This window comes from Colletes latitarsis, chromosome 1 (genome assembly GCF_051014445.1).
Source record: "Colletes latitarsis isolate SP2378_abdomen chromosome 1, iyColLati1, whole genome shotgun sequence".
NCBI classification, from domain to species: domain Eukaryota; kingdom Metazoa; phylum Arthropoda; class Insecta; order Hymenoptera; family Colletidae; genus Colletes; species Colletes latitarsis.
In genome coordinates, this window is record NC_135134.1 from 36,205,278 (window position 1) to 36,232,277 (window position 27,000).

A 27,000-nucleotide genomic window follows, 5' to 3' on the forward strand; every position below is an offset into this window, starting at 1 on the left:
GTGATCGCGAACGTTTCGTTTCTCTCGCGAGGATGCGTTCATCCGTCGCCCGTCAATAAACATCGACGCACCTACTCGCGAGAAATCTGCCGATTTCGGTGTCGTTACGATGACTGTGTTAGCCTAAGATCGGGCGAACTGCCTCGAAATTAATCGTTAAATATTCAACGAAAAGTGTATCGTTACCAGAGTGTGTGGATGAAACAGTGCCAGAGGAAAATGTCGAGACGTAAAACGAACGGTAACCAGCCCGTCGAAGCGATCCTGACGTGCATGCTTCTCGTCTGCTCCTTCCTTGCCACCAATTGTCAACAAGGTACGTTTCACCAAAAATACGCGCGGATCCTGTTGGAACAGCAGCGAGTTCGAGTGTACGATTCTGTTTCGCGTTCCGGCCGCCAGAGCGTGCCAACGGCGAACAATCGCGCGCAATCCTTTCACGGTTTTAAGAACAGAGAATACGCGAACGTCGTCGCGGACGTACGCGCCGCGAGAGATTTATGAGATTCCAGGCCGCTAGCATGAATTTTTACTGCCCTACGGACGCCTTCTTTGGATTCCTCGGAGTACATTGTTGCCCACGTGATTTGTAACTACCGTTGGGCCATCAGGGTTTATTCAACCGTGACCGCCGAAAGGTTCCGTTTGATTTTGACAACGTAACGCGAGCGGATCGAGAATAAGCGGTATTTACCTATTTAATTCGATGAGTTACGGCGTATGACAACTCTATTGCCCAATACGATTTTTTCATCAGTTCGGTCATTTTATCGACTACATTTTAATTTTCATGCGTCTGTATACCTTTTTTCTTTGTTTATTTGTTCATTTTGCTATTATACTAATTTCCACAGGCGTGTTAACAGACCATTCCCAGTCAAACGTTTTAGAAGGATGAAATACTATGAAAGCTTCGACATTGTTTCATAACCTTTTTTGTAACATAGTTTTTCCAATGATTCATGTTACGTCCTTTTTTAGTACGCAAACCGCAGCAATTTCGCACGGAGGTCTTGTTCAGTGGATAAACGTAGCTAAATAAATTTTAGCTGTCGTTGTTTATGCGAAAGGTATACCCAAATACTGTTGGATCGCAATTACGAATAGCACAATACTTCGTGCAATTCGGCCTTAAACCTGCCAGTAAGATAAACGGTAGATGACCGTCGTGCAACACTGAATAGTTTGAATTCGTGACCCGACACGCAATACGCAATACAATAGAACCGCAATTCCATACGAAAGTTACGTACACCGTGATAACGCAATTGGATCTCCATTGTTGGCTGCAATAACAAGACAGACGACTATCGCGATTCCCTAAAACGGATATATCTAATTCGATATTGTGTTCGACACAAAAGCGGATAAAATTGGGCACATTATTCTTCTATTACTAGATGCATGTAGATACACATCTAGCCACTCCTGGGAAAAATTTTAATGGGAGATCCTAGCGGCCCAAATAAAACAAAAATCAAGAATATCAATTTCTTGACTGAGGTTTCATTCAAAAGTTATTAAAAAATTAAATTAAAAAATTTCAAATCGTTCTGGAAAAATTATTTTCGTTTGTGGGGGTCAATTATAATCATTTTTGGTCATTAGACATACCCTCGAAATACTACCCACTTTCGAAAAAAAAATTCGAGGTGTGAAATTTTTCGACAAAGTTAAAAAATTTCAAATCGTTCTGGAAAAATTATTTTCGGTTGCGGGGGACAATTATAATCATTTTTGGTCAATAGACATAGCTTCGAAATCCTAACCATTTTCGAGAAAAAAATTCCTATCCGAAAATATAATTTCCGGCCAGAAATGTCACTCCAAAATGTCGTGTTTGTCTTTAAAACGTCATAACTTTTGAACGGATTGAAGGATTTTAATGTTTCAAAAGGCAAACGACGCGTATTTTAGTGAACAACATGTAGAAATTCTAACAATACTGAATAAGTTGTTCCTTGAGCTCGTAAAGTAAGAAAAACCACATCAAAATGGCCCAATTTTCAAACAGCCATAACTCCTACAATAGTGAATATATTTCAATGAAACTTTTTTCTAAAGTAGTGCTCATGGGTACCTACAAAAAAATATTAGACAACTTTTCTGTAGGGCGGCAAACAAAATTATTAAAAATGGAAAACGAATTTTTAAGAAAAATTGACAGGGGGGTGGTGCCTAAATTTTTCAGCGAAAAAAAAAATTTTAAATCGTTCTGCAAAAATTATTTTCAGTTGCTGGGGTTAATTATAATCACTTTTGATGATTAGACATACCCCCAAAATCCTGCGCATTTTTAAGAAAAAAATTCAGTTCGGACGGAACTTTAAACGTTAATAACTTTTTAATGAAGCCTCGATCAACAAATTGGTATTCTTGATTTTCGTCTTATTTTGGCTCCTAGAATCTCCTATTAAAATTTTTCTTCTTTATTTATTCTATATTTATTCTTATCGTGTAATCTGTACTAAAAATTTAACGATTTCAAAACAGATTTCAAAACAGATATTTATAGCACTGAAGGGGGACAATTTCTCCCTTACACCTCCTGGATGCGCCATTGAAACACAATGTACCAATGAGAGGGCCCTTCTGAGAAAATAGAGAATCTTCAGGAATTCACCTATTAAGTAACTTTTTAGCTTAACCTATAATATTATAATGGATGGTAAAATTTTTGTGGGATCTTGAAACCAGATTCATTGGAAACTGATTCATCGAGTTGGGAAAATCCTGAGTATGAACGAAATGCTGTGTCAAATCTTTGTTTCCACGAAGAGGTTAGGAATTCCTACGAGAAATAACTCGAATGCCTCACGTTTTATTTATGAGACGGAGTAATGAAATACCATTTCTACCTATGCTATAAATAGTGTTACGGGATTAGTAAAGCAAATGATCGAACTTCTTTCCCAGCTGAGTCATTAACCTTGAAAAAGAAACTTCTCTAGAGAAAGTTTGTGTCAATATGCATAGCGATATCGACGACGCATATTCTTTCACGTTGTCTATGCCCGATATCGTGTTTGAAATCTCACTAGAGTTTGCAAACATTCTTGGCATTGAAAAATGATTACATATTCAGTAGTATCGACTGTTTACAGTACTATAACCGTTTCTTTTCTGTTAATTACAATGTTAAACATTGTATATTTTTAGAGTGTAAAAACAATTGATCTATAATAGAAAAATTGAAATTATTCTAATATAACGTTAAAATTATTATTTAATATTTGAAGAAAACATATACATTTTAACGTTTATGTTAATTTTAGTATGAAGACTACACATTCTTTTGGGCTCTGAAGATTTGTAACAGTACATGTAACATTACAGGGAATATTTTTTTAAGAATGTTTCCTTGGTTTGGTGGACCCAACTCAAAGACACGTCCAGTATAAACATGTTCAATATTTAGTAGTTAGAATTGTTATTTAAGATAAGTTACCCTAACACACATAATTATAATAAATATGTATTAATTATACCTTTACAGGGTGTTCGGCCACACTTGGGAAAAATTTTAATGGGAGATTCTAGAGGCCAAAATAAGATGAAAATCAAGAATACCAATTTGTTAATGGAGGCTTTGTTAAAAAGTTATTAACGTTTAAAATTCCGACTGTGCCGAATTTTCTTCTCGAAAATGCGCCAGATTTCAGGAGTATGTCTATTCACCAGAAATGATTGTAATTGACCCCCACAACTGAAAATAATTTTTTCAGAACGATATGAAACTTTCCAATTTCGCCGAAAAATTTAGGCACCTACCCCCAAGTCGATTTTTCTTAAAAATTCGTTTTTGATTTTTAGTAATTTCGTTTGACGTCCTACAGAAAAGTTTTTCAATACTTTTTTGTAGGTACCTATGGGTTCTACTTCAGAAAAAAGTTTCATTAAAATATATTCACTATCGTAGGAGTTATGGTTGTTTGAAAATTGGACCATTTTTATGGGGGTTTTTTAACATTACGGGGTCAAGGAACAACTTTTAGAATATTTTTATAATTACTACATATTCTACACTAAAATACGCGGCGTTTGGCTTTTTGAACATCAAAATCGTCCAATCCGTTCAGAAGTTATGGTGTTTTAAAGATTCGCATGACGGGAAGCATTTCTGGCCTGAAATTATATTTTCGGTAAGGAATTTTTTTCTCGAAAATGGTTAGGATTTCGAGGGTATGTCGATTAACCAAAAATGATTATAATTGATCACTGCAATCAAAAATAATTTTTTTAGAACGATTTGAAACTTTTTATTTTTGTCGAAAAATTTCACCACCTACCCGAATTTTTTTCTCGAAGGAGGGTAGGATTTCGGGGATATGTGTATTCATAAAAAATGATTATAATCGACCCTTGCAACCGAAAATAATTTTTCCAGAACGATTTGAAATTTGTCAATTTAATTGTTAATAACTTTTTAACGAAGCTTCCATCAACAAATTGGTATTCTTGATTTTCGTCTTATTGTGGCCTCTAGAATCCCCCATTAAGATTTTTCCAAGGGGTGGCCGAACACCCTCTATATGTATTTTATTTGTTTTCTGTAGGGACATATTTGTCCTAAGCCCTTTTTTCAAAAAAGGCATGACAAAATTTTCAAATTTAGCATATCTACCTACGTCTCTACAATACAAAAACAAATTTTTGTTATAAAGTCGTATCGAAAAGATTAATGAAACCGTGCATCCATCTTTTGAAATTAAAAAAAAAGATATTTAAACTTCAATCTTGATATTAAAATTGTTTTCCACGTCTCAAAATCTTGCTTTTTTCTTCTTTCAAACAGAAATATCTGTAAATTTCGGTACCAACCTACTTTTTATACTTTTGAATTTTCTCCTATGAACATAAATTTAATTTACAGTTGCAATATTTAACAAAGAGAAAGATTCCCTCTTTGACTATTCCATCAACTGAAACTAATACAGAACTTTCTAAATATGTTAAAAATGATACCGATTTTAACATTTTTAAATCGCTTTTCTGTGAACTGCTAGAAAGATACTTTAACATTAGCATCGCTAGTCTTCGTAGGGTGAATCGAGACAAAGACCCTAGTTAAAAAGGAAGTACGTAATTTTTTTTTAAACCCAGTTTATTTAGGAAATTTTAATTTTTCTAAATATTGTAGGTCTTGAGGATCATGAGCTCTAGGCAGTTACCTGTTTTGTCTCTGATATAATCCGCCACTGGTAACAGGTGGTTGATCTAACGCTGCTCGCGAAGATTTTGAAATCCGACCGTAGAGAAAGTTCATGAAGATCCACAAACAAACGGATACTAATAATGGAAATCTACTTGTCCCAGTTTGCGTGCGAAGTTTGCTAGAAATCGCAAACTCGAATATCAGCATCAACCCTACACGCGACGTTGAGGCACTTACTCGCAAGATACTAATCAAAAATATATTTATTTACATCGACGTAATTATCAAGTTAATAATAAAAGCAATTTATTTGAATGTATTTACTTTGGAAAAATATATTTGTTTTTTTCGAATGCCATAATAAAACGCTTAGGCAGCTGCAAGGACGCAATTGCATCCCCTGTTACAAATATCCATTTCTTAAAATTTCTATTTTCGAAAATATATGACAAGCCAAGAACGCTTCCTTATCTTCAAACTTCGATACACTAATGTTTATAAATTTTTGTCAATTATATTAGACGACATGTCCCAAGAAAATAGAAATAACATATTTCGTTTATAAATAATTGTATAAGAATAAATTCAAACATACCCTGGGTTTCGAATAAAAAAACAATTTTTTAATTCTTTATTCTACTTTTCAAATAAGTATTATATTTTAGAATAATAAATATACTGTCTTGTTTAAGTGAGTACAGCAGGATATCTCGAAAGGAGTTGTAGTTATTAAAAAAATATTCATACAAAAGTTGTTTGATAGGATGGGATATAGTACTAATTGTTTTCGTGTGGATGGAGTTGTGAAGGAAATCTGAAGGTTAATCTAATTTTCTTAAATGAAATGCTATGTTTTTTCTTCAAAAAGTAACAGCAGGCACTGAGAAAAATTCAAAGAGGTGTTATACAATATTATTTTGAGTTCGATAAAGCGTCAAATTCGTTCGTATTAAATTATTTCCCACGTGCTGCTTTCATTAATTTTTTCATGTTCGACAAATCAGTTTAACAATAATCCTCAATCTTTGTTTATAATATCATAAATACAGTAACTTGTTACGAACGCAATCAATGCTGCTGGCTGTTGGTCGTTGACCGATGCAGGACGTAAACATAAGCCAACAATTTACATTTATCGAATTCAAAATAATATCGTATAACACCTCTTTGGATTTGTCTCAGTTCCTGTTGTTTTCTGAAGAAAAATCTATAGCATTCCATTTAAGAAAATTAGATTATACGAATTTTTTACGAACATTTTTTTGTTTTAAAAACGAATTTTAAAGAAAAATCGACACGGGGTAGGTGTAGAATGTTTTCGACGAAATTAAACAATTTCAAATCATTCTGGAAAAATTAGTTTTGGTTACGGGTGCTAATTGTAATTATTTTTTGTTAATTCATATACCCCCGAAATCCTATGCACTTTGGAGAAAAAAATTCTTTACCGAAAATATAATGTGTGTATTTGTTTAAAACATCATAATTTCTGAGCGGATTGAATGGATTTAATGTTTTAAAGTGCAAACAACGTGTATTTTGATGAAGAAAATTTAAAAATTCTAAGAATGATGGAGAAATTATTCCTTAACTTCATAGAATGAGAAAAATTCCATAAAAATAATCCAATTTTCAAACGACCATAACTCCTACAATAGTGAGTGTATTTCATTGAAATTTATTTATGTAGTAGAGCTCATAGATACCTACACAAAAGTATTAAATAACATTTCCGTAAAGCGTTAAACAAATTTATTAAAAATTAAAAACGAATTTTAAAGAAAAATCGACAGGGGCAGGTATAGAAAGTATTCGACGAAATTAAACAATTTCAAATCATTCTGAAAAAATTATTTTTGGTTGCGGGGGCTAATTGCAATCATTTTTGGTGAAATCCCATACCCCCGAAATCCTACGCATTTTTGAGAAAAAAATTCTTTACCGAAAATATAATGTGTGACCAGAAATGTTTCTGTAATTTCATTTTCTGTCTCACTTCCTCTTTTGTTCATTTCTATAACCTTTGGTAATGTTACGAGTGATACAAAAATGGTAAGGGGATTCTAGAGCCCCAGAAAAATGGGTTCAAAAAATACATTGGATACAAGGTCCACTTGTATACCTCGTCTGTGATTATATTTCCCTAGATATAGTCAAATTATCCGGCATATTTGATTTTCTGGCATTGCCCCAGTTCCGTGTATGACGCATAATCGGAATTTTACTGTACTTATTCTTTAAGTCTTTAGAAAGACATAAAATATTACACAATACATACAGAATACAATTAATTTCACTATATTTTAGAAAAGTAAATACAGTGAGTCACGAAAGTATTTGAACGCTCCGAAATAAAAAGTTTGAAGCTTAAGAAATACGAGTTATATTATGAATTACGAAATACATTTATTTCTGTAATAACATATAAGAATCATGATTACATATATTAAATTTCAAGTGTTTTTGATAATATCAACACTTGTTATGAAACATTTTTTGGTAACATCGACTAAATGAACGTCAGAAAAGTATTTGAACGACGAAACTCGCAAAACAAAAGAAACCTTAAATATGATAAAATGTAAACATTGACGACTCCAGTTAGTATTGCACACTTCCTATGTTTAGTACTCTAAATATTAATAAGATTACAGAAGTTTTAGTAATAATGTACCCAAAAGAATCCGAAATAAGCATCACTGACAAGAAATTGATAATTAAGTGGCATAATGAAGGCAAGAGCTATGACGAAATAGCAAAATTGTTAGGAAGAAGTAAATCTGCCGATTACTGCATAATACAAAAGTTAAAAACTACTGGAATCCTTCAAAATAAAGTCCGTTCTGGCCAACCCAAAACATTAACGAAGAGGGAGGAGAATACAATTGTGCATGAAATCAAGAAGGATTTAAGAATTTCTGGTCCACAACTTGCAGTACTAGTTGCTGATAGTTTTAAAAAACAAGTTCATCTTGAACTTTGTCGAAGAATTCTTCGTAAAAATAATTTTCATGGTCGGATTCCTCGAGAGAAGCCATTCATTAGCAAAGTGAATAAGCAGAGGAGACTAACTTTCGCCCAAAAGTATGTCAACAAAGATAAGGATTTTTGGAAACGCGTTATTTTCTCAGACGAGTGCAAAATTAATGTATTTGGTACTGGCGAATGTCGTAAGGTCTGGAGATTAGCAAACAGAGAAATGGATCCTAAAAATTTGCACCCAACCGGGAAGCATGGGGGTGGATTCATAATGGTATGGGGGTGTATGGTAGCCTGTGGTATCGGAAACCTCGTCATTATTGGAGGCATATTAGATAAATATAAATATATGCAAATATTAAAAGATAATTTGATGCAAAGTGCGGAAAAATTAAGGGTAGGAGAAAATTTTTTGTTTCAACGAGACAATGATCCGAAACATACCGCACATATTGTAAAACAATGGATCATATACAACGTTCTCCACATTTTAGAAACACCCCCACAAAGTCTGAACATTAATCTCATAGAACATTTATGGGTAGAAATTGGTAGACAACTTAGTAAATATAATATTAACTCAAAAGAAACATTAAAAACCATAATTTTGGAAATTTGGAGTAATATAAAAGAAGATATTATTGAAAATTTAGTTGACAACATGCAACGGCGTTTACAAGCTGTAATAAGTGCTCGTGGTGGTCCAACAAAGTATTGAAACACTACATTTATTTAAAATCTCTATTTTGAGTTTAGTCGTTCGAATACTTTTGTGACGTTCATTTAGTCGATGTTACCAAAAAATGTTTCATAACTAGTGTTGATCTTATCAAAGACGCTTGAAATTTAATATATGTAATCATGATTCTTATATGTTATTACAGAAATAAAAATATTACCTAATTCATAATATGACTTGTATTTTTTAAGCTTCAAAATTTTCAGTTCAGAGCGTTCGAATACTTCCGTGACTCATTGTGTATACTTATTCTTTAAGTCTTTAGAAAAACATAAAATATTAAATAATAGATACAGAATACAATTAATTTTACTATGAATCACAAGAGTGGGTAATATGGACCACGAGATTGGCTCGATATTATGAGAATGATAATAACGGTGCTGTTCAATTATGGATAGCACGTTTCGAGAGTCGAATTTTTTTGACGGGGCACGATTCCTATTTAGGCTTCGTTTTCACTACAATTGCAGGCCAGAAAATGGCACGGGCGTGTTGTTCCGTTGCGTGCAACGCGAATATTGCAACCTTTTACATTCGCTTCGTATAGGAAAAGTCACGGTGCAATAAGCACGAAAGGTGTTATTTCAAAACATCGTCATAACGTACAGGTAGATGGAGTTTTCCGTACACGGATACCGTCGAAGAAAGAGAAACAGGGCGCGAACGCTTTTAATCGGTTTGAAATCGTGCGAGGTCATACCAGTCGTTTATACGTTTACCTGAAGCGAACGGATAAAGGCTTGGTAAATGTAGCAAAGGTATGCATTCATAATAATGCGCGATGGAAGAAGCACATACGCGATTCTATTATTATGCTGTTTTTAATTGCACGCATTCTCCATATCAAATGTACATATCTAAACAAGCAGTTGCATTGAGCAGCGAAATGTACGCTGAAGGTGCGTTAACGGATTCTTTGCTTTCGAACTGGGTAAAAGAGCTCTTTCAATGCAATATCTGCGCAGTTAACGATGAAAGTTGGCAATTTCACGGTTCTGCAACCGCATGAACAAAGTTGCACCGCGATACAACGATTATCGATTAATTAACTATTTATTGTTAGAATTTCAGAGCACGAGGGTGCTGTCATAAACTTTGAATATGTAAATAACATTCTATAGATATAAGGAAATAACAGTAAATGTCGATCGTAACATAAGTGGCAGACATTTCTCGAATATTTCCTGTTAAGCTTGCGCTTATTAATAGTGGATACTTGCAATATACAAATATTATTTCTCATGATAGATACATGCAAAATTATGTTAACAATATAATTAAAACAAATTTATTCTTAAAAGTGTACATGTGCAAGAAACCCAAGCTATTATAATAACCTTATATTTACATAATTGAAAAATAAAATAACCGTTCTTAAATGAATCTAGCTTAATACACATAGTATTAAGGAGAAATGCGTTATTATAATTTTCAGTGTGCATAATAATAGGAAATAAAATAAAGTATATTTTAATATTCATTAATCGATAGTCTTTCAGTAAACTATAATTATAAAATTTGAATATTTTTAAGTAAAAATTCTTAAAGCTTATTAAAGGTCGAGAACGCTTTATAAAGTGTTCAGTATCGACAGGAATTCTTGTCCTTCGTGCATTGTTGGTAATAAGATATCAAATTGTCGCGAAGAAAATGAGTTGCTCCTAAAAAGTAATTATCGATGAAATAACAAATCTTAACGAGGTAATAAAAATTTAATAATTCTCGTGGCGCAATAGATTAGTCGCGATCGGTTCTTTGCCGAGCAACCTGAAGTTAAGAATTCGTGTGAACGTGCACGTCGAGAGTAGGAGGAGCGATCAAGTCGAAGGACGATTGAAAGGAGAACGGCTGCACTCGGTTCATTATTTACAACTTCGTTGCCTAAGCCTGGCACGCGTGACTTCTCGCTCCTTTCGTGTACGTACACCCGTTAGAATTTCAACCAGACACTTCCTGCTGTCCCGATCGAGAAAGTATCAAACGAGTTCCAATGAAAATACGAACTGGTATTTGGTCGTATAAGCGATTTCGAATTGCGTCAACGTTCCACGAGATTATAAAAAAATCGAACGAAATGGTTGAAAAGCGTACTTTAACTAATCGGAAACGACCACTTTTTACGCATTTTTCATCATTTTAAACGACCATCATGTTATAACAGCACGATACTTTTTCAAATTCATACGTACAACTCAAGCTATACAATTTTTTTAAATAAACTAAATAAATAATTACTTTCTATAAACACGTTGAAATAAATTTGCATAAGAAATTTTAAAAAAGATTGATTTTCTAGAAAAAAATTCTTAAAAATAAATCATCCTCTACCTATGTGTTAGTGGATTTCCAAAAATTTGAAAACCATCGATTTCTTTAAATAAAAATACAGTAAGAAGTTTAAACGGACAATGCGGTTAATTCTCGTATACACGATTTTACTGGGAGATTCTAGAGGCCAAAATAAGACCAAAATCAAGGATACTAATTTGTTGATTGAGGCTTCGTTAAAAAGTTATAGAAACATTTCCACACAGTATATTTTCGGTGACGAATTTTTTTCTCGAAAGCACGTAAGATTTTGGGGGTATGTGTATTTACCAAAAATGATCGAAATTGACCCCCGCAACTGAAAATAATTTTTCCAGAACGATTTGAAACCTTTCAATTTTCAGGGTAACAGACAATTATGATCAGTCATTATATTTTCAGTAATGAATTTTTTTCTTGAATAATGATTAGGATTTCGGGGGTATGTCTATTGACCAAAAATGATTGCAATTAACCCCTGCATTCGAATATAATTTTTTCAGAACGATTTGAAATTTTTTTTTTTCGTCGAATTTAGACACCTACCACCTTGTCGATTTTCTTAAAAATACGTTTTTGATTTTTAGTAATTTTGTTTGACGCCCTACAGAAAAGTTGTCTAATACTTTTTTGTAGGTACCTATGAGCTCTACTTCATAAAAAAGTTTCATTGAAATATATTCACTATTGTAGGAGTTATGGCTGTTTGAAAATTGGGCCATTTTTATGTCGTTTTTCTCATTTTACGGGCTCCAGGAACAACTTTTTCAATATTGTTAGAATTTCTACATATTCTCCACTAAAATACGCGTTATTTGCCTTTTGAAACATTAAAATCCTTCAATCCGTTCAAAAATTATGACGTTTTAAAGATAAACACGACATTTTGGAGTGACATTTCTAGCTGGAAATTATATTTTCGGAAAGGAATTTTTTTCTCGGAAATGGTTAGGAATTCGAGGCTATGTCTATTGACCAAAAACGATTGTAATTGACCCCTACAATCGAAAATAATTTTTTTATTACAATTTAAAATTTTTGAATTTAACTTTTTAATAACTTTACTGAAGCCTCAATCAAGAAATTGATATTCTCGATTTCCGTCTTATTTTGACCTCTAGAATCTCCCGTTAAAATTTTTCCCAGAAGTGGCCGAACACCCTCTATAGTAATACTATACATATAGTAACATAGTGAATGCAACACAGATAACGCAACATGGTAAGTTGTACCATCGTCGAGCTCCAACATTAACTCATTCATTGGAAAAGGTACATATTGTTCGGGACTTCCTGACGTAAGCTGTGTACTTTTGGAAAGTGATTCCGACGTTTCGTTAACATTGCAACATCATCTTGAATCGCTGAAGAAATATTGAGAAAAGGTGTATGCATTCATAGCGATCCGTGATCCGAAAGAAATTGCATCAACGCGAAATAGGATACGCGTTCCCTTGCACCGCGTATTTTCGTCGACACTGGTCGTGCTGTGCGTCCAGCGAGAAATCCGTATATTTATAATAACGCAATAATTTGTGACGCGATCAATGAACCGCGACAGTTCGATTTCTATTCGCCACGCGTTCGTTTAACGGAAATTCGTTTCCGTGGAAAATCGAGCAGAAAATCGGAACGTGTATCGCGTTAAACCGAAGCGCAGCGAATGAGGTGTGAGAACTCGAGTTTGAAAAGTGCAAGTGAACTTTACCAGCCTGGATATGAAAAATTGAAACGTACACATGGAGAATAAGTTGTACGAAAGCCTCGCGCGATCAACGCATTCGAGCAGCGTAACCTCGCCTTAATTTATATTCGCGCTCAGATTTCGAAGCCCTCGAGCCTTGTCGATTCGATCGCAGGCACGCCCACGGAACTATTCCAGTTACGAAACCGACTACTGATATAATCCTTTTCAAGAATATCTTGCATTGTTACTGCTTGAAATTTCTCGGCCGTACTGAAAATATTTCAATATTTCTAGCTAAATTACTCATGGTTGTGTATGCGTTAGGTTTTAAAACATCGTTTCTATGTCCCACATCTTTTATGCGTTTATATATTTTATTATACAAGGAGTCCCAGACATTTCTGTACAAACTTCGCCAATCTGTAAATACTAAATACTATAGCGTAGCCCATGTTTGTCTCCTTTACAATGTATTTCTATAATTTAGTTGTTATTGTCATTAAATCCTATTTATGATCTATTCTTGTTTTCTGAAGAGGGTCTGCAAAATGAAAAATAATATTAAATACTTTTCTTCCTACTACACTTAAAACACCATGTTACACACGTGAATATTTGATAACCCTTTCGAAACTCATGACAATATATGTATTCACGACTTTTTAACAATAAAACTATCACGACAGATCAAATGACATTAAAATTAAAATATCTCCTAAACTAATAATTTTTTGTAAATAATATCAAGGTGCATCATGTGATTTAATAAAAAAATATACGATTCCATTTAAAAAACGTTAATGACCTTCGTATATCGTTCATGCGATTATCTCCAAAAAAACTAAATTCACGAAATTATGCCCCTCTTGAAACTATTCAACTTTATGTGAAACATTTTTCGTTACGCGTAATAACAATGGCGTAAATCCAAATGGTAATATGTGGTGATTCACTCTATACAGGGTGTTCGGCCACCCTTGAGAAAAATTGTAATGGAAGATTCTAGAATTCAAAATAAGACGAAAATCAAGAATACCAATTTGTTCATTGAGACTTCGTTAAAAAATTATTAACGTGTAAAGTTCTGTCTGTAGAACTGCAATCTGCGAACAGCTGCGTGCGCATGATAGTGGTTCTCATTCAGCATGAGAAACGGAACTTTAAACATTAATATCTTTTTAATGAAGCCTCAATCAACAAATTGGTATTCTTGATTTCCGTCTTATTTTGGCCTCTAGAATCTTCCATTACAATTTTTCTCAAGGGTGGCCGAACACCTTGTATAACAAAATTTACTTTAGTATAATTTATTATTTAGAATTAATTTAAATTTAAATTTAATTGCATCTGAATATAAAGGACATTTAGTGACATTTTTTAAATTTGACACCTAATGAGGTCAACAATCACAATGGACTTAAGGGATATGTATAGAAGAAAATAACAATGTAATGTATAAACAAGATATTCAGTTGTTTGTGTACAATAAACAGGTTTCCACAAACGTGATTTCTTTGATTGATTTGCTGTCTCCTACTTTTGAACATTATCCCAAAATAAAAATCTCACCTTGTATCCGTATTTATTTCTTTTAATATCTATGTCTTCATTTTAATGTTTAGGAGTAACTGTGAGTAATAAAAAGAACAACATAGATAATAGAAAGAATTGTTCGTTGCATCAAACCAGTTTGAAAGCTGAACTTAATAAAATTATGAGAAAACCGTTGATCTGAAGCGTCTCTAGAATATGACATTTCAAGAAACACTTTGTTTGACGAAATAGAGGCTTCAAAGCTGAACAAAAAATCACATTAAAACCTAAATCAAATAAATTTACAAAAATCTTCAGAATATGAAGATCAATTGTTACATCGTGCAAACATTAAATTTGCTTCGTTACCCTATAAAATACAAATGAATTTCATTACAGAAGTATGAAAATACTGTTCAGAATTTATATAAAATACGTACAAATACAACGGCCGTCGGTATTCAAACACAAACATTCCAAAAATAGAACTTCCGTTTTGCGTTGACGTCGGTTTTATGTAAAATACTGAATTTTTCAACAGTTTTGAATTTGAAGATATTTTGCTCGTTGCTTCATACATATTTATTCCTTGGTCCAGGGTTAGGGAACCTTTTCGCATTGCAAGGCCGCATATCGCGTCATAAACTTCTCATAAGATCGAGCATTTCATGTACAGTCAATTTCGCCAAAATTCTAAACAGATTAACTAAGTATAAATTAATGCCTTTTCAGGAACTCATAAACAGGCGAACGATTTTGTGTTTCTTCCATGAACTAGTTTAATTAAAGATAATTATACATCTACACAGGGTATTCGACAACCCTTGGGAAAAATTTTAATGGGAGATTCTAGAGGCTAAAATAATTTTTTTCTAGAAAGTGGGTAGGATTTCGGAGGTAGGTATATTCGCCAAAAATTATTGTAATTGATTTTAGGGCGATTGACGATTTGAAACCTTTCAATTTTCAGGGTAACAGACAGTTATGATCAGACATTATATTTTCAATAATGAATTTTTTTCTTGAAAATGGTTAGGATTTCGGGGATATGGCTATTGACCAAAAATAATTGTAATTGACCCCTGCAGCCAAAAGTATTTTCTTTAGAACGATTTGAAATTTTTTTTTTCGTCGAAAAATTTAGGAACTACCCCTGTCGATTTTTCATAAACATTCGATTTTGATTTTTAGTAATTTTATTTGACGCCCTATAGAAAACTTGTGTAATACTTTTTTGTAGGTACTTATGAGCCCTACTTCAGAAAAAAGTTTCATTGAAATATATTCACTATTGTAGGAGTTATGGCTGTTTGAAAATTGGACCATTTTTATTAGGTTTTTCTCAGTTTACGGGGTCAAGGATCAACTTTTCCAATATTTTTGCAATTTTTACATATTCTTCATCTAAATGCGCGTCGTATGCGTTTTTGAAAATTAAAATCGTCCAATCCGTTCAGGAGTTATAATGTCTTAAAGATTCGCATAAAATTTCGGGGAACGATTTCTGGCCTGAAATTAGATTTTCGGTAAGGAATTTTTTTCTCGAAAATGAGTAGGATTTCGAGGATATGTGTAATGACCAAAAATGATTGCGATCGACTCTTGTTGCCGAAAATAATTTTTTTAAAACGATTTGAAAAATTTTTTTTTCTGCCAAAAAATTTCAACACCTACCCGATTTTTTTTCTCGAAAGTGGATAGGATTTCAGAGATATGTCTATTCACCAAAAATGCTTATAATTGACCCCTACAACCAAAAATAATTTTTCCAGAACGATTCGAAATCTTTGAATTTAATCGTTAATAACTTTTTAACGGAGCCTCCATCAACAAATTGGTATTCTTGATTGTCGTCTTATTTTGGCCTCTAGAATCCCTCATTAAAATTTTTCTCAGGGGTGACCGAACACCCTGTATACATATATGTATAGAAAATTATATTTAACTAAAAATTAATAAAAAATTAAACGTTTTCTCTATCTCTTTACTAATAAAAGAAAATTTAATATTATCTACTGCATACTTAAATTGCATTAGAAACGGGCATCATAAATGTTATAATTATATTTGTGAAAATGTTGTTTTTTATATGTAATTATTGTCTTATTATATGCATATATCATAAAAACCAAAAAATTACTTATGTATTGATTGGAAAGTAAAGGCCTCGACTCGAAACCGAAATATCGAGTACGCGGCCATTTCTAGTAGAAATGCAAATTATTCCTTCGTTTTCGATAAGAAAGTTTCAGCTTCGTTGAGTCGCACACGTAAGATAGGAAAGTGGAGCGAACTTTTTTTTTAATCGAAAGCCAGACACGAGAGTGATTACGTTCAGCGAATATGATAGAAATTGTTGTTCGTCACGGTTACTTTACCGTTTCCTCAATATTAATTATCACTTACAGCAATCCGGTACTTAATTAACCGTTTATTACCGTTCGGCCTGCGATCGACGATGTTCGTCCGGATTAAGTTAAGGAGCGTGAAAAATATGATTATTTAACTGCGTATGTCGTAAAAAAGAACGCAACGCATTCAAGGCTTTGTTTACAACCGAGTTTTCCACGGAGTCGAGGGAACGAAACGTACTCTTCCTCGTGCAAACGGCATTACAAAACATGGGGCAAACAATACTGGAAAGTGTGTTCGCTTTCTTTCGGAAACAGCTCGGGACAGTTTCTCACGGAATGCGCTATTTAACCTCTTCAATCCTAAATTTTTTTCTTTGCATAACAAACATTTTTGTTATATTACGATGAAAGTGACATAAGTAACGAAACCAACAAAATTGAAATTTTCATTCAATGTCATATCGATTATAGTTCATTATTATGGAAGATTTAAAAAGAAGATAACACTGCCATATTTTCTTGTATTTAAATAATTAAAATAAATAAATTATGAACTTTCAAATCTTCTTCTCACGCCCCAAACAAGCTTTTTGAATTCATCCCTGGTTCAACTGTACCGAGAAACTAAACAAAAAATAAGCATTTGAACACTGTTATATTTTCTTGTATTTGAATAATAAGAATGAAAATAAATAAATTATGAACTTTCAAATCGAAGAAGAAGGTTAAAATATACTTTTGCATATTTCATTCCCCTTCTTACGCCCCAAACAAGCCTTCTGAATTCGTCTCTGGTTCAACTATACCGAGAAACTGAAAAAAATAAGAATTTGAACACTGTTATATTTTCTTGTATTTGAATAATAAGAATGAAAATAAATAAATTATGAACTTTCAAATCGAAGAAGAAGGTTAAAATATACTTTTGCATATTTCATCACCCTTCTTACTCCCCAAACAAGCCTTCTGAATTCGTCCCTGGTTCAACTGTACCGAGAAACTGAGAAAAATAAGCATTTGAAATCGGTTTATTTATAAACCCAACATAAAGGCTTGTAAAATTATTTTCTTCTTCCCAATGAATGTTAATTACAACAAATTAATCTGTTCATTTTTTGCTTTAAGGAACAGTCGTGTCTTGGGACAAATTTTCACGGTTGATACCAACGAATTCGGTGTACGAGCAACCGGAGAAAAATGTCTCTCCATCTCCTAGCCACATGGTGGAGCAATTTTCGCACTCCTTGGACGAGAACAACGTCATGGAGTCGTCGAAAATAAATATGAAAAATAGTGCACACGAAGAGGTGGAAGACGAAGAAGTTTACGAAGACGAGTACGAGACTGAAACGGATCCAAAGAAAGAATCCGAAGACTCGAGGCTCTCTAAAATCACCGACGAAGCGTTGAAACACGAGAAAATTCTGTCTTCTTTAAATTCCAAGGCGGAGGACTCGTCCAGAGATGAAGATTACGTCGAAGATCCCTCGACGAGTCAATACGACGCGTATTATTACTATGACGACTACGAAAGTAATAATCGCTCGCGATATGTGTCCGTAGGTAGGTTTGACTATAATTTATTATTCAACCACTAAAATAACATCAACTACTCTGTTTCTTAATTAATTAAAAGATATGTTGTTGAGCCGTTCATAATCTCGCGGCCAAAGTGGCGCCACCTATAAGGTTGAAGATTGTGCGGGGATTCCCGTGTCTTTTGTTCGTATCGAGTCGCGTCGTTTTCTTTGAGCCGCATAGTCGGCATTACTGTAATTTCTTAGATTAAACTATGTAATACTTAAGGAACAATTAAAGTGGTTGTATTTAACATTTTAGCATTGTCTATATATATTTATTTAATCAGTTCCTATGCAAGGGGATCTGATATTTTTTAACATATATTATGTATTTTCTGTGTATTATTTTCCGTTCTATTTCTATAAATAATTAAAAAGAAAGAATTAAGAATTCTATTAAAATATCGTATTCTAAAATAGTGAAATATCTCTGAAAATATTGAATTTTTATCGACGTTACCTTTTACAAGCAAAATAATTCAAAGAATTGATTAATAACCAGATAGCTCTATTTTTTTTTTTTTTTAATTACACTGCATCGAAAACTTTTCGCTATGATTTTATTATATCTTCTCTTAACTCTTTTGAAGTTTGGTGGATTAAAAACTGTCCTATCTGTTGCTTAACGGGGGTGTTCGGCCACCCCTGGGAAAAATTTTAATGGGGGATTCTAGAGGCCAAAATAAGACGAAAATCAAGAATACCAATTTGTTGATGGTGGCTTTATTAAACAGTTATTAAATGCGCAAAATTTCGGGGGTAGGTCCATTCACCAAAAATTATTGTAATTGGCACCCACAGCCGAAAATAATTTTTCCAGAACGATTTAAAATTTTTTTTCCATCGAAAAATTTCAGCACCTATGCCTTGTCGATTTTTCTTAAGAATTCGTTTTTCATTTTTAATTAATTTGTTTGACGCTGTACGGAAAAGTTGTTTAGTACTTTTTTGTAGGTATCCGTGGACTCTACTTCCAGACTAAATTTCAATGAGATAACTTTACTATTGTGGGAGTTATGGACGTTTGAAAATTGGACCATTTTTATGGTGTTTTTCTCATTTTGCGGAGTCAAGGAATAACTTTTCCAACATTGTTAGAATTTTTACATATTCTCCACTGAAATGTGCGTTGTTTGTCTTTTTAAACATTAAAATCGTCCAATCCGTTCAGAAGTTATGACATTTTAAAGATTCGCATGAAATTTCAGGAGAATCATCTCTTCTCGTCAGACATTGTATTTTCGGTCAAGAATTTTTTTCTCGAAAATGCGCAGGATTTCGGGGATATGTGAAATGACCAAAAATGATTGTAATCAACCTATGCAACCGAAAATAATTTTTTTAGAACGATTTGAAATTTTTGAATTTAATTGTTAATAACTTTTTAACGAGGCCTCAGTCAAGAAATTAATATTCTTGATTTTAGTCTTATTTTGGCCTCTAGAATCTCCCATTAAAATTTTTCCCAGGGGTGGCCGAACACCCGTTGTATGTGATGTACAATTTTGGCTGTGACTCACTGTAATACACATATAACCTGGCTCAGATACTACAAACATCTTGTAGATTTGGACATGAGAATGTGACTTGTTATTACGATGAAACGGATTAGCATCTCACATTGTTGGCAAAAATAGGAATAATGATCGCGGACCGCGAGTAAAAAATCACTGAAATCGATTGCGTCTAACGACAATGTAAAATCACCGTTTAATCGCGCGAGTTACAAATTCAGCTTGCTTTGTGTCCTCGTGATGTAATGCGACGGTATCAAATAATTATGATCTTTCTAAACACGTTCCGCATTGCGTAAACTCGTTTCGTCATAGCGTCGCGGAAAGTGCCGTACGTGGAGAAAGACACGCGAAGAACGTGCACAATTCCAACTTATTTGGTACTAATCGTTTTTGTCAAAACAAATATTCGTTTTCATGGAAATACATACATACGTTGCGTTCACAAATACTTTACTGGATAAAAACAACTTTCCTAATCTAATGCTCTTTTCTGTAGCAAACGCTGATACCTTGGACTACCCGGACGCAGAAGAGGAACAAAAAGAAGAGGAAGAAACCGGTGCGAATGAGGCGCAAGCAGATGAGTACCGTTCCTCGCAAACGGAGGAAGACACGGCCTCCATTCGCACGGCAAGCGCGAACAATTCCACGTCGGATCTTATCGAAGAAACAGATCTGGACACGCTAATCTCGACGACGAACGCCGAGGATGGCTCCTCGATGGAGGGTAGCGATCAGACATTTTCCTTCGCGGAAGCGAATTCCTCGGCTGACAGCTCCATTTTAATCGGGGAAGCTGTGGTATCCGTGGTGACAACAAAGAGCGTCGTGAATGGCACGATATCGGTTCCTACGACTTCCTCGCCCACCACGACCGAGCAGGTCGCGGCACCGCCCTCGTCTACGTCTATGCTGACGACGGAGCAACCAGCGACAGCAGTGACGACCGAGGACACGTCCAGGATACTGGCGTCCGTTCAAACGAGTCGCAGCATTTCCGGCGCGCGTTTCTTACCGTTCCCCGTGATTGATCGCATTGAACCGATCAACCCGAACAGCGAGAAGAAGACGTCAACGCCTCCGGAATCCACGGAGAGCATCATCGACAAGCTAGACAGAGTCCAGTCGGAGCTATCCAGCGGGTTCCTCGCTGGCGGTTTCAGAACAGCCGGCAACTCGCTCCAGTTGGACGTTCTGGGCGACAGAGATCGTAATAATCGACGAAGGTACACCACCACTGCTAAGACACCAGTCATCAGCAAATTTGTGCCGCATCGCTACGACAAGAGGACCAACTACGCAACCGCCACGCCGAGACCACGGATAGAAACAACGCTGGACAGCCTCGAAGGACTCCTACCCCGCGATTACCTCTCGAAGAACTCTGCTTCGGGTTCTGCACCCTCGAAAGTCGGTTTTAGGTGCGGACATTGTTTTGTATTGCTTCTGTTACGAATCGTTTTTCTCGTACAGATGTCTTCGGATAATTGACACGCATAATATTAGACATAACACAGGGCGTTTCGTAGCATGTGGAGATGGATTTTACACAAGAAAACAATAACAAAAGCTCATATAAATATGTGTCACATTTGACTCCATTTTCAAGTTATAGAAAGCTTCTTCTGGAAACGTAATGACCTTCTTGCATTTAGACATAAACCTGGAGATATCCAACCATTGGCTATCTTACTCTCTCTGTTTGTCAAAGTAGTATTTATAATAATAAGCCCATGCTCAAGGTTCATATCTGCCATTTGTTGACTAGACAAACTTCCCATTTTCACGTACAATGTATTTCAATAATCTAACATCTAGTACTCTAATGTTCACAGAAAATATTCACAGAATTAAAATATGAGATGAAAGGTTAATATACTCTATGTAATTGAAATCAAATTGTGAAGATCAAGGAAGCAAAGAAAATAGTTCATGATATCTTACATAAAAACTGTTTTACTTTAAATTAAAGAATTAATTAGAACAATAATTAATGAATTCTATAATTAAGGATCTAAAAGAGTGCATGCAGTTCATGTACTGTACTTTGGTTGATCTATTCTGCTTGTATAAGTATTCCTATTCTTTAACTAGAAATATTCCCAAGCTACATTCACGATTTCGTTTAAGCTATTGAACTTTGGCTTTTAAAGAGTTTTTGTTTTTATTGCAAAAGCTGTAATAGTATATAAAAATTGATCAACTTCGTCTAGGTGGCCCACAAAGAGCACAACCGTGTCCGTAGCAACGACAACTCAACTCACGACTACTACCCCAGCTTCTACTACGAGGAAGACAAAGAGTAACACGGTCGTGCAAGACATTAGTGCCTTCTTGCCACCTGGATACAAACTGAAGAAAGAGGACGCGCCTGTTACAGAGAGCTCCCTGTTGACTGACATTCTTGCAAAATCTAAGATTGATATCTCGTCGTTGTTACCGCCGGATTTTAAAAAGAAAAACGAAGGAAGTTCGATCGCGAAGACCGAATTGAGCACAACAACAACGGTGAAAACCGTGGATATTCCAAAGGAGAAATCTCCAGAGAAAACGATTCAGGATCTGTTCGCAAAGTCCAAATTCGACATTTCTTCATTACTACCGCGCGACTATGAACAAAAGACAAAAAATACTAGTTTGGAGACAAAAAACATTGAAGTACACACTGAGAATTCAACGGAGTTAAATACACCCGAAATAACAGACTCTAATGCCTCCACGACGGCGAAACCTGGCAGTTTGAAAATTGTATTCCCCAGCAGACCAGGTGGCCGAAAACCTATTCATAAGATCACTACCCCGCAAACTCCTCGAGGTGATGCGCCTGGCGCAGTTACGCTGAAAATACAGAAGGGATGGCCCACCAGGTCAGATTCTAAACTATTCTACAGGGTGTTCGGCCACCCCTGGGAAAAATTTTAATGAGGGATTCTAGAGGCCAAAATAAGACGAAAATCAAGAATACCAATTTGTTGATGAAAGCTTTATTAAACAGTTATTAACGTTTAAAGTTTCGACCGTACTGAATTTTTTTCTCGAAAATGCGCAAGATTTTGGGGGTATGTCTATTCACCAAAAATGATTGTAATTGACCCCCGCAACTGAAAATAATTTTTCCAAGACGATTTGAAATTTTTTTTTTCCCTCGAAAAATTTCACACCTCGAATTTTTTTCTAGAAAGTGGGTAGGATTTCGGGGGTATGTCTGTTGACCAAAAATGATTGTAATTGACCCTCGCAACCGAAAATAATTTTTCCAGAATGATTTGAAACTTTTCAATTTCGCCGAAAAATTTCAGCAGCTGCCCCTGTCGATTTTTCTTGGAAATTCGTTTTTGATTTTTAGTAATTTTGTTTGACGCCCTACAGAAAAGTTGTCTAATACTTTTCTGTAGGTACCCATGAGTTCTACTTCAGAAAAAAGTTTCATTGAAATATATTCACAATTGTTGGAGTTACGGCTGTTTGAAAATTGGACTATTTTTATGGAGTTTTTCTCATTTTGCGGGGTCAAGAACCAACTTTTCGAATATTTTTGCGATTTGTACATATTCTCCACCAAAATACGCGTAGTTTGCTTTTTTAAACATTAAAATCGTCCAATCCATTCAGAAGTTATGACGTTTTAAAGATTCGCATGAAAATTTGGGCAGACATTTCTGGCCAGAAATTATATTTTCGGTAAAGAATTTTTTTCTCGAAACTGAGTAGGATTTCGAGGATATGTCTGTGGACCAAAAATGCTTGCAATTGACCTCTGCAACTAAAAATAATTTTTCCAAGACGATTCGAAAGTCTTTTTTTTCACCTAAAACATTCAGCACTTACTCGAATTTTTTTCTCGAAAGTGGCTAGGATTTCAGAAGTATATGTATTCACCAAAAATGATTGTAATTGACCCCCGCAACCGAAAATAATTTTTCCAGAACGATTTGAAATTTTTGAATTTAATTTTTTAATAACTTTTTAACGAAGCCTCCATCAACAAATTGGTATTCTTGATTTTCGTCTTATTTTGGCCTCTAAAATCCCCCATTAAAATTTTTCCCAGGGGTGGCCGAACACCCTGTATAAATTCAAAGTTGGATTCAGTGTTAAAGTCAAATATAAATTTTAATTGAAAGCTCAGCTTCGAATTGAAGTACAAAGGGTATGAATAATAGACTATATTAATAAACCGTTCAAAGAAAACCATTTTTGCCAAGTATTAACTCGGTACCCTTACTAGAAGGGTAGTTATAGGGCATAACGCAATTTTCAGTTTAAGCTGTATATCTTTTGTTGTATCGTATTAAAGATTTTGAAAAATTTGTTGGTATTTTGCTCCACGGTGTACGTATTTGTGAATTTTTTCAGAACTTTTCACCGCAAAATGGATTTTTAAAAAATTCAAAATGTTTAAAAATATTTTTTTTTAATGGAAATTATTAAATGACCACGTTTGTGTTTTTACAGTGTTAGTGTCTTGTTATGATTATTAATTTGTAATTTATTCAGATTTGTAGAAGTGGGGGAACGATGTTAGATATTTCCTAGGAAATATCGATTTATAATTATCCTGTATGTGATACACCTCCACAGAAAATCTCAAAAAATTATATATTTATAACGGTAACAAGCTATTAAAATTGTAACAATACGAAGACGGTCACATCAAAAGTTAAGGTAAAAATACAAGCAAATGTCGGTTTTTGATTTTTCCAACATCGTTCCCCCCACTTCTAAAAATCTGAAAAAATTACAGATTAATAATCATAACAAGACACTAACACTGTAAAAATACAAACGTGGTCATTTAATAACTTCTATTAAAAAAAAATATTTTTAAACTTTTCGAATTTTTAAAAAATCTATTTTGCGATGAAAAATTCTGAAAAAATTCACAAATACGTACACCGTAGAGCAAAATACCCCCAATTTTTTCAAAATCTTTTATACAATACAACAAAAGATATACAGCTTGAACTGAAAATTGCGTTACGCTTTGTAACTACCCTCCCAGTAAGAGTATCGGGTTGATACTTGATATTAACTGATATGCTCACTGATCAATTTGGCTCAAGGGCACTTTTGACCATCTTATCCGGCTATACCCTTTATATTTAAATTCAATAATCGAAATTAATAAAATATACAAAATAAAAATTCAAATTCAAAATTGAAATCAATATTAAATTCAAATATAATTATAATCGAATTTAAATTTGATTTCATGGATCAATGTTGAGCAAAATGTAATCTGATCATATTTGCCATTTTTACTTCTACAAAGTAATGATCGTGGTAAATATAATCAAATTTCATTTTGTTTAACACTGGGCAAGGAAGGTATTTAAAATTTAAATTTTATCTAGAAAAGCATGTTCAAATTTGTAACGCGAACGCAAACTTAAATTTAAAGTTTATATTCAAAATTCAAACTCAATAGTAGATGCGAATACAAACGCATATTGAAATCAAAATTCAAATTCCAGAGCTACGACTGAATTTACTGGATGGCCCACTCCGTCGACGACTCCAATCTCGATAGAAAAGTTGCTAGAAGCTGCTCGTACCGCGACAATTTCGTCTCTGAACGCATCCCTTATCCCAATAACCGAAATAACATCGAGCACTTCAACCACGACAACTACGACGACCACGCCTAGACCTACCACTCCAGGAATTTGCGAGCAAGAATGTGAAGTTGCTGGAACTATAAGGATAATCGGTAACGCAACCTGGGTACCGGAATTGCTCGATCGAAATACTCAAGAATGGCAGAATCTTGCCAATGAAATCGAGAAAGAGGTATCCTATTGAATTTGTTATTAAATATATAAATTACAAAGTTTACTTTCCGTATACTTGTAAGAATTTAATTTCTCCATTTTTATGTTTATAGATGAATTTCATATTTTCAAAATCTTCGGTTCTAACAAAGTGGTATAAGAAAATAAGAATTGATTCGTTCAGGTAATGATTTAGAGTACTCATCTCTGTACAAACATTATTGCGAAAGTAAGCTATTCGTTTGATTAATAAATTTACGAATTACAGCGAGGGTAGTATATTAGTAGACTACTTCATCGAATTGGCCAATTTGGAACAGACAGTTAACACGCAAGAGTTAAAAGTCATTTTCCATGATTCGTTACGGACATACAACGGAAACAGATGGAACGATACAAGAACCAAAGGCTCAATAAAACTAGGAACATTTACAATTGATCCAAAATATACAGACTTTGTGGGTACGTTCAGTTTATTCATAAAGTATTTATTACATCAAAGTAATGTCTATGCTCACTGTGAAAACGATTTGTTTTTAGTAATACCTAAAGTAACTACCCCTCAGTACATTGAAAAAGACGACAGATTAATTCCACAATGGGCCATTGCAGTAATCGTAATCGGTGTTGGTGGATTACTTTTTATCATAATATTTGGCGTGTCGGTTGTAAGTATTACATCGTTCGAGAAAATCAGAATACCAACGTAAGATGTACCGTGCTTCCACGAGAAGAAGGCACAGCGTGTTTATATCCCCACTCCTGTTGCAGTCCGCTGATTCACAGGTATTGGTCGAAAACGTTGACGAAGATCGGTGACAACCAATCAGCGGATTGTAGCAAGAGTGGGGATGTAAACACGCTGTGCCTTCTTCTCGTGGAAGGACGATACGTTCATTGTGATGTACTTTAATTTATAGCTGGTAAATCGTCATGGTTCAAAATTAAAACCATCTGTATCTGCAATTTACGAAGAGGAGGTAGTAAAAAATATAACAGCTCACAGATCTAGTGACTACTCGAAACCGGTACATACAATTTGGACTGATCCGGATGTTTCTTGGAATGATAAATCTTTTGAATCGACCTCTAATAAGGTAAAATATCGAAATACATTGTGCAATGTTGTAGATGGTATTTATTTGCATTTGCATGAATTCATTATTTTTTATAACTTCAAGATACTCGTCGAAAAACCGTTTCAAGACAACAAGAAATACAATATGTATGATAGTTGGCGATCGGAATGGAATGGTTATTATTGTAATGGATCTCACACTAGCAGTAAATATGGTGGCTACGACAGTACAACAAATTTATCGAGTCGTCATCATCCTGATTATGATACGAATTTCTAAAATTGACGGTAATAAAAT

The 27,000-nt window shown here is 34.3% G+C and overlaps 1 protein-coding gene across 1 annotated transcript; it reads left to right on the forward strand.

The window, feature by feature from the left end:
• Positions 1-26,982, forward strand: LOC143341008 (uncharacterized). Its single transcript, XM_076763512.1, has 10 exons — positions 1-316; positions 17,882-18,319; positions 20,350-21,274; positions 22,067-22,720; positions 25,328-25,643; positions 25,738-25,808; positions 25,893-26,086; positions 26,165-26,292; positions 26,545-26,721; positions 26,806-26,982. Exons 1-10 carry the CDS (start codon positions 199-201, stop codon positions 26,980-26,982), a joined length of 3,198 nt encoding a protein of 1,065 aa, XP_076619627.1. The 5' UTR covers positions 1-198.
• The last annotated feature ends 18 nt before the right edge of the window (positions 26,983-27,000 follow it).

Bases quoted from the DNA above. Each gene is read 5' to 3' on its own strand.
- LOC143341008 (XM_076763512.1), top strand. From the start codon at position 199: ATGAAACAGTGCCAGAGGAAAATGTCGAGACGTAAAACGAACGGTAAC. The intron at 25,644-25,737 runs GTATCCTATTGA...TTATGTTTATAG, and splicing joins CCAATGAAATCGAGAAAGAG to ATGAATTTCATATTTTCAAA. The intron at 26,087-26,164 runs GTACGTTCAGTT...ATTTGTTTTTAG, and splicing joins AAAATATACAGACTTTGTGG to TAATACCTAAAGTAACTACC.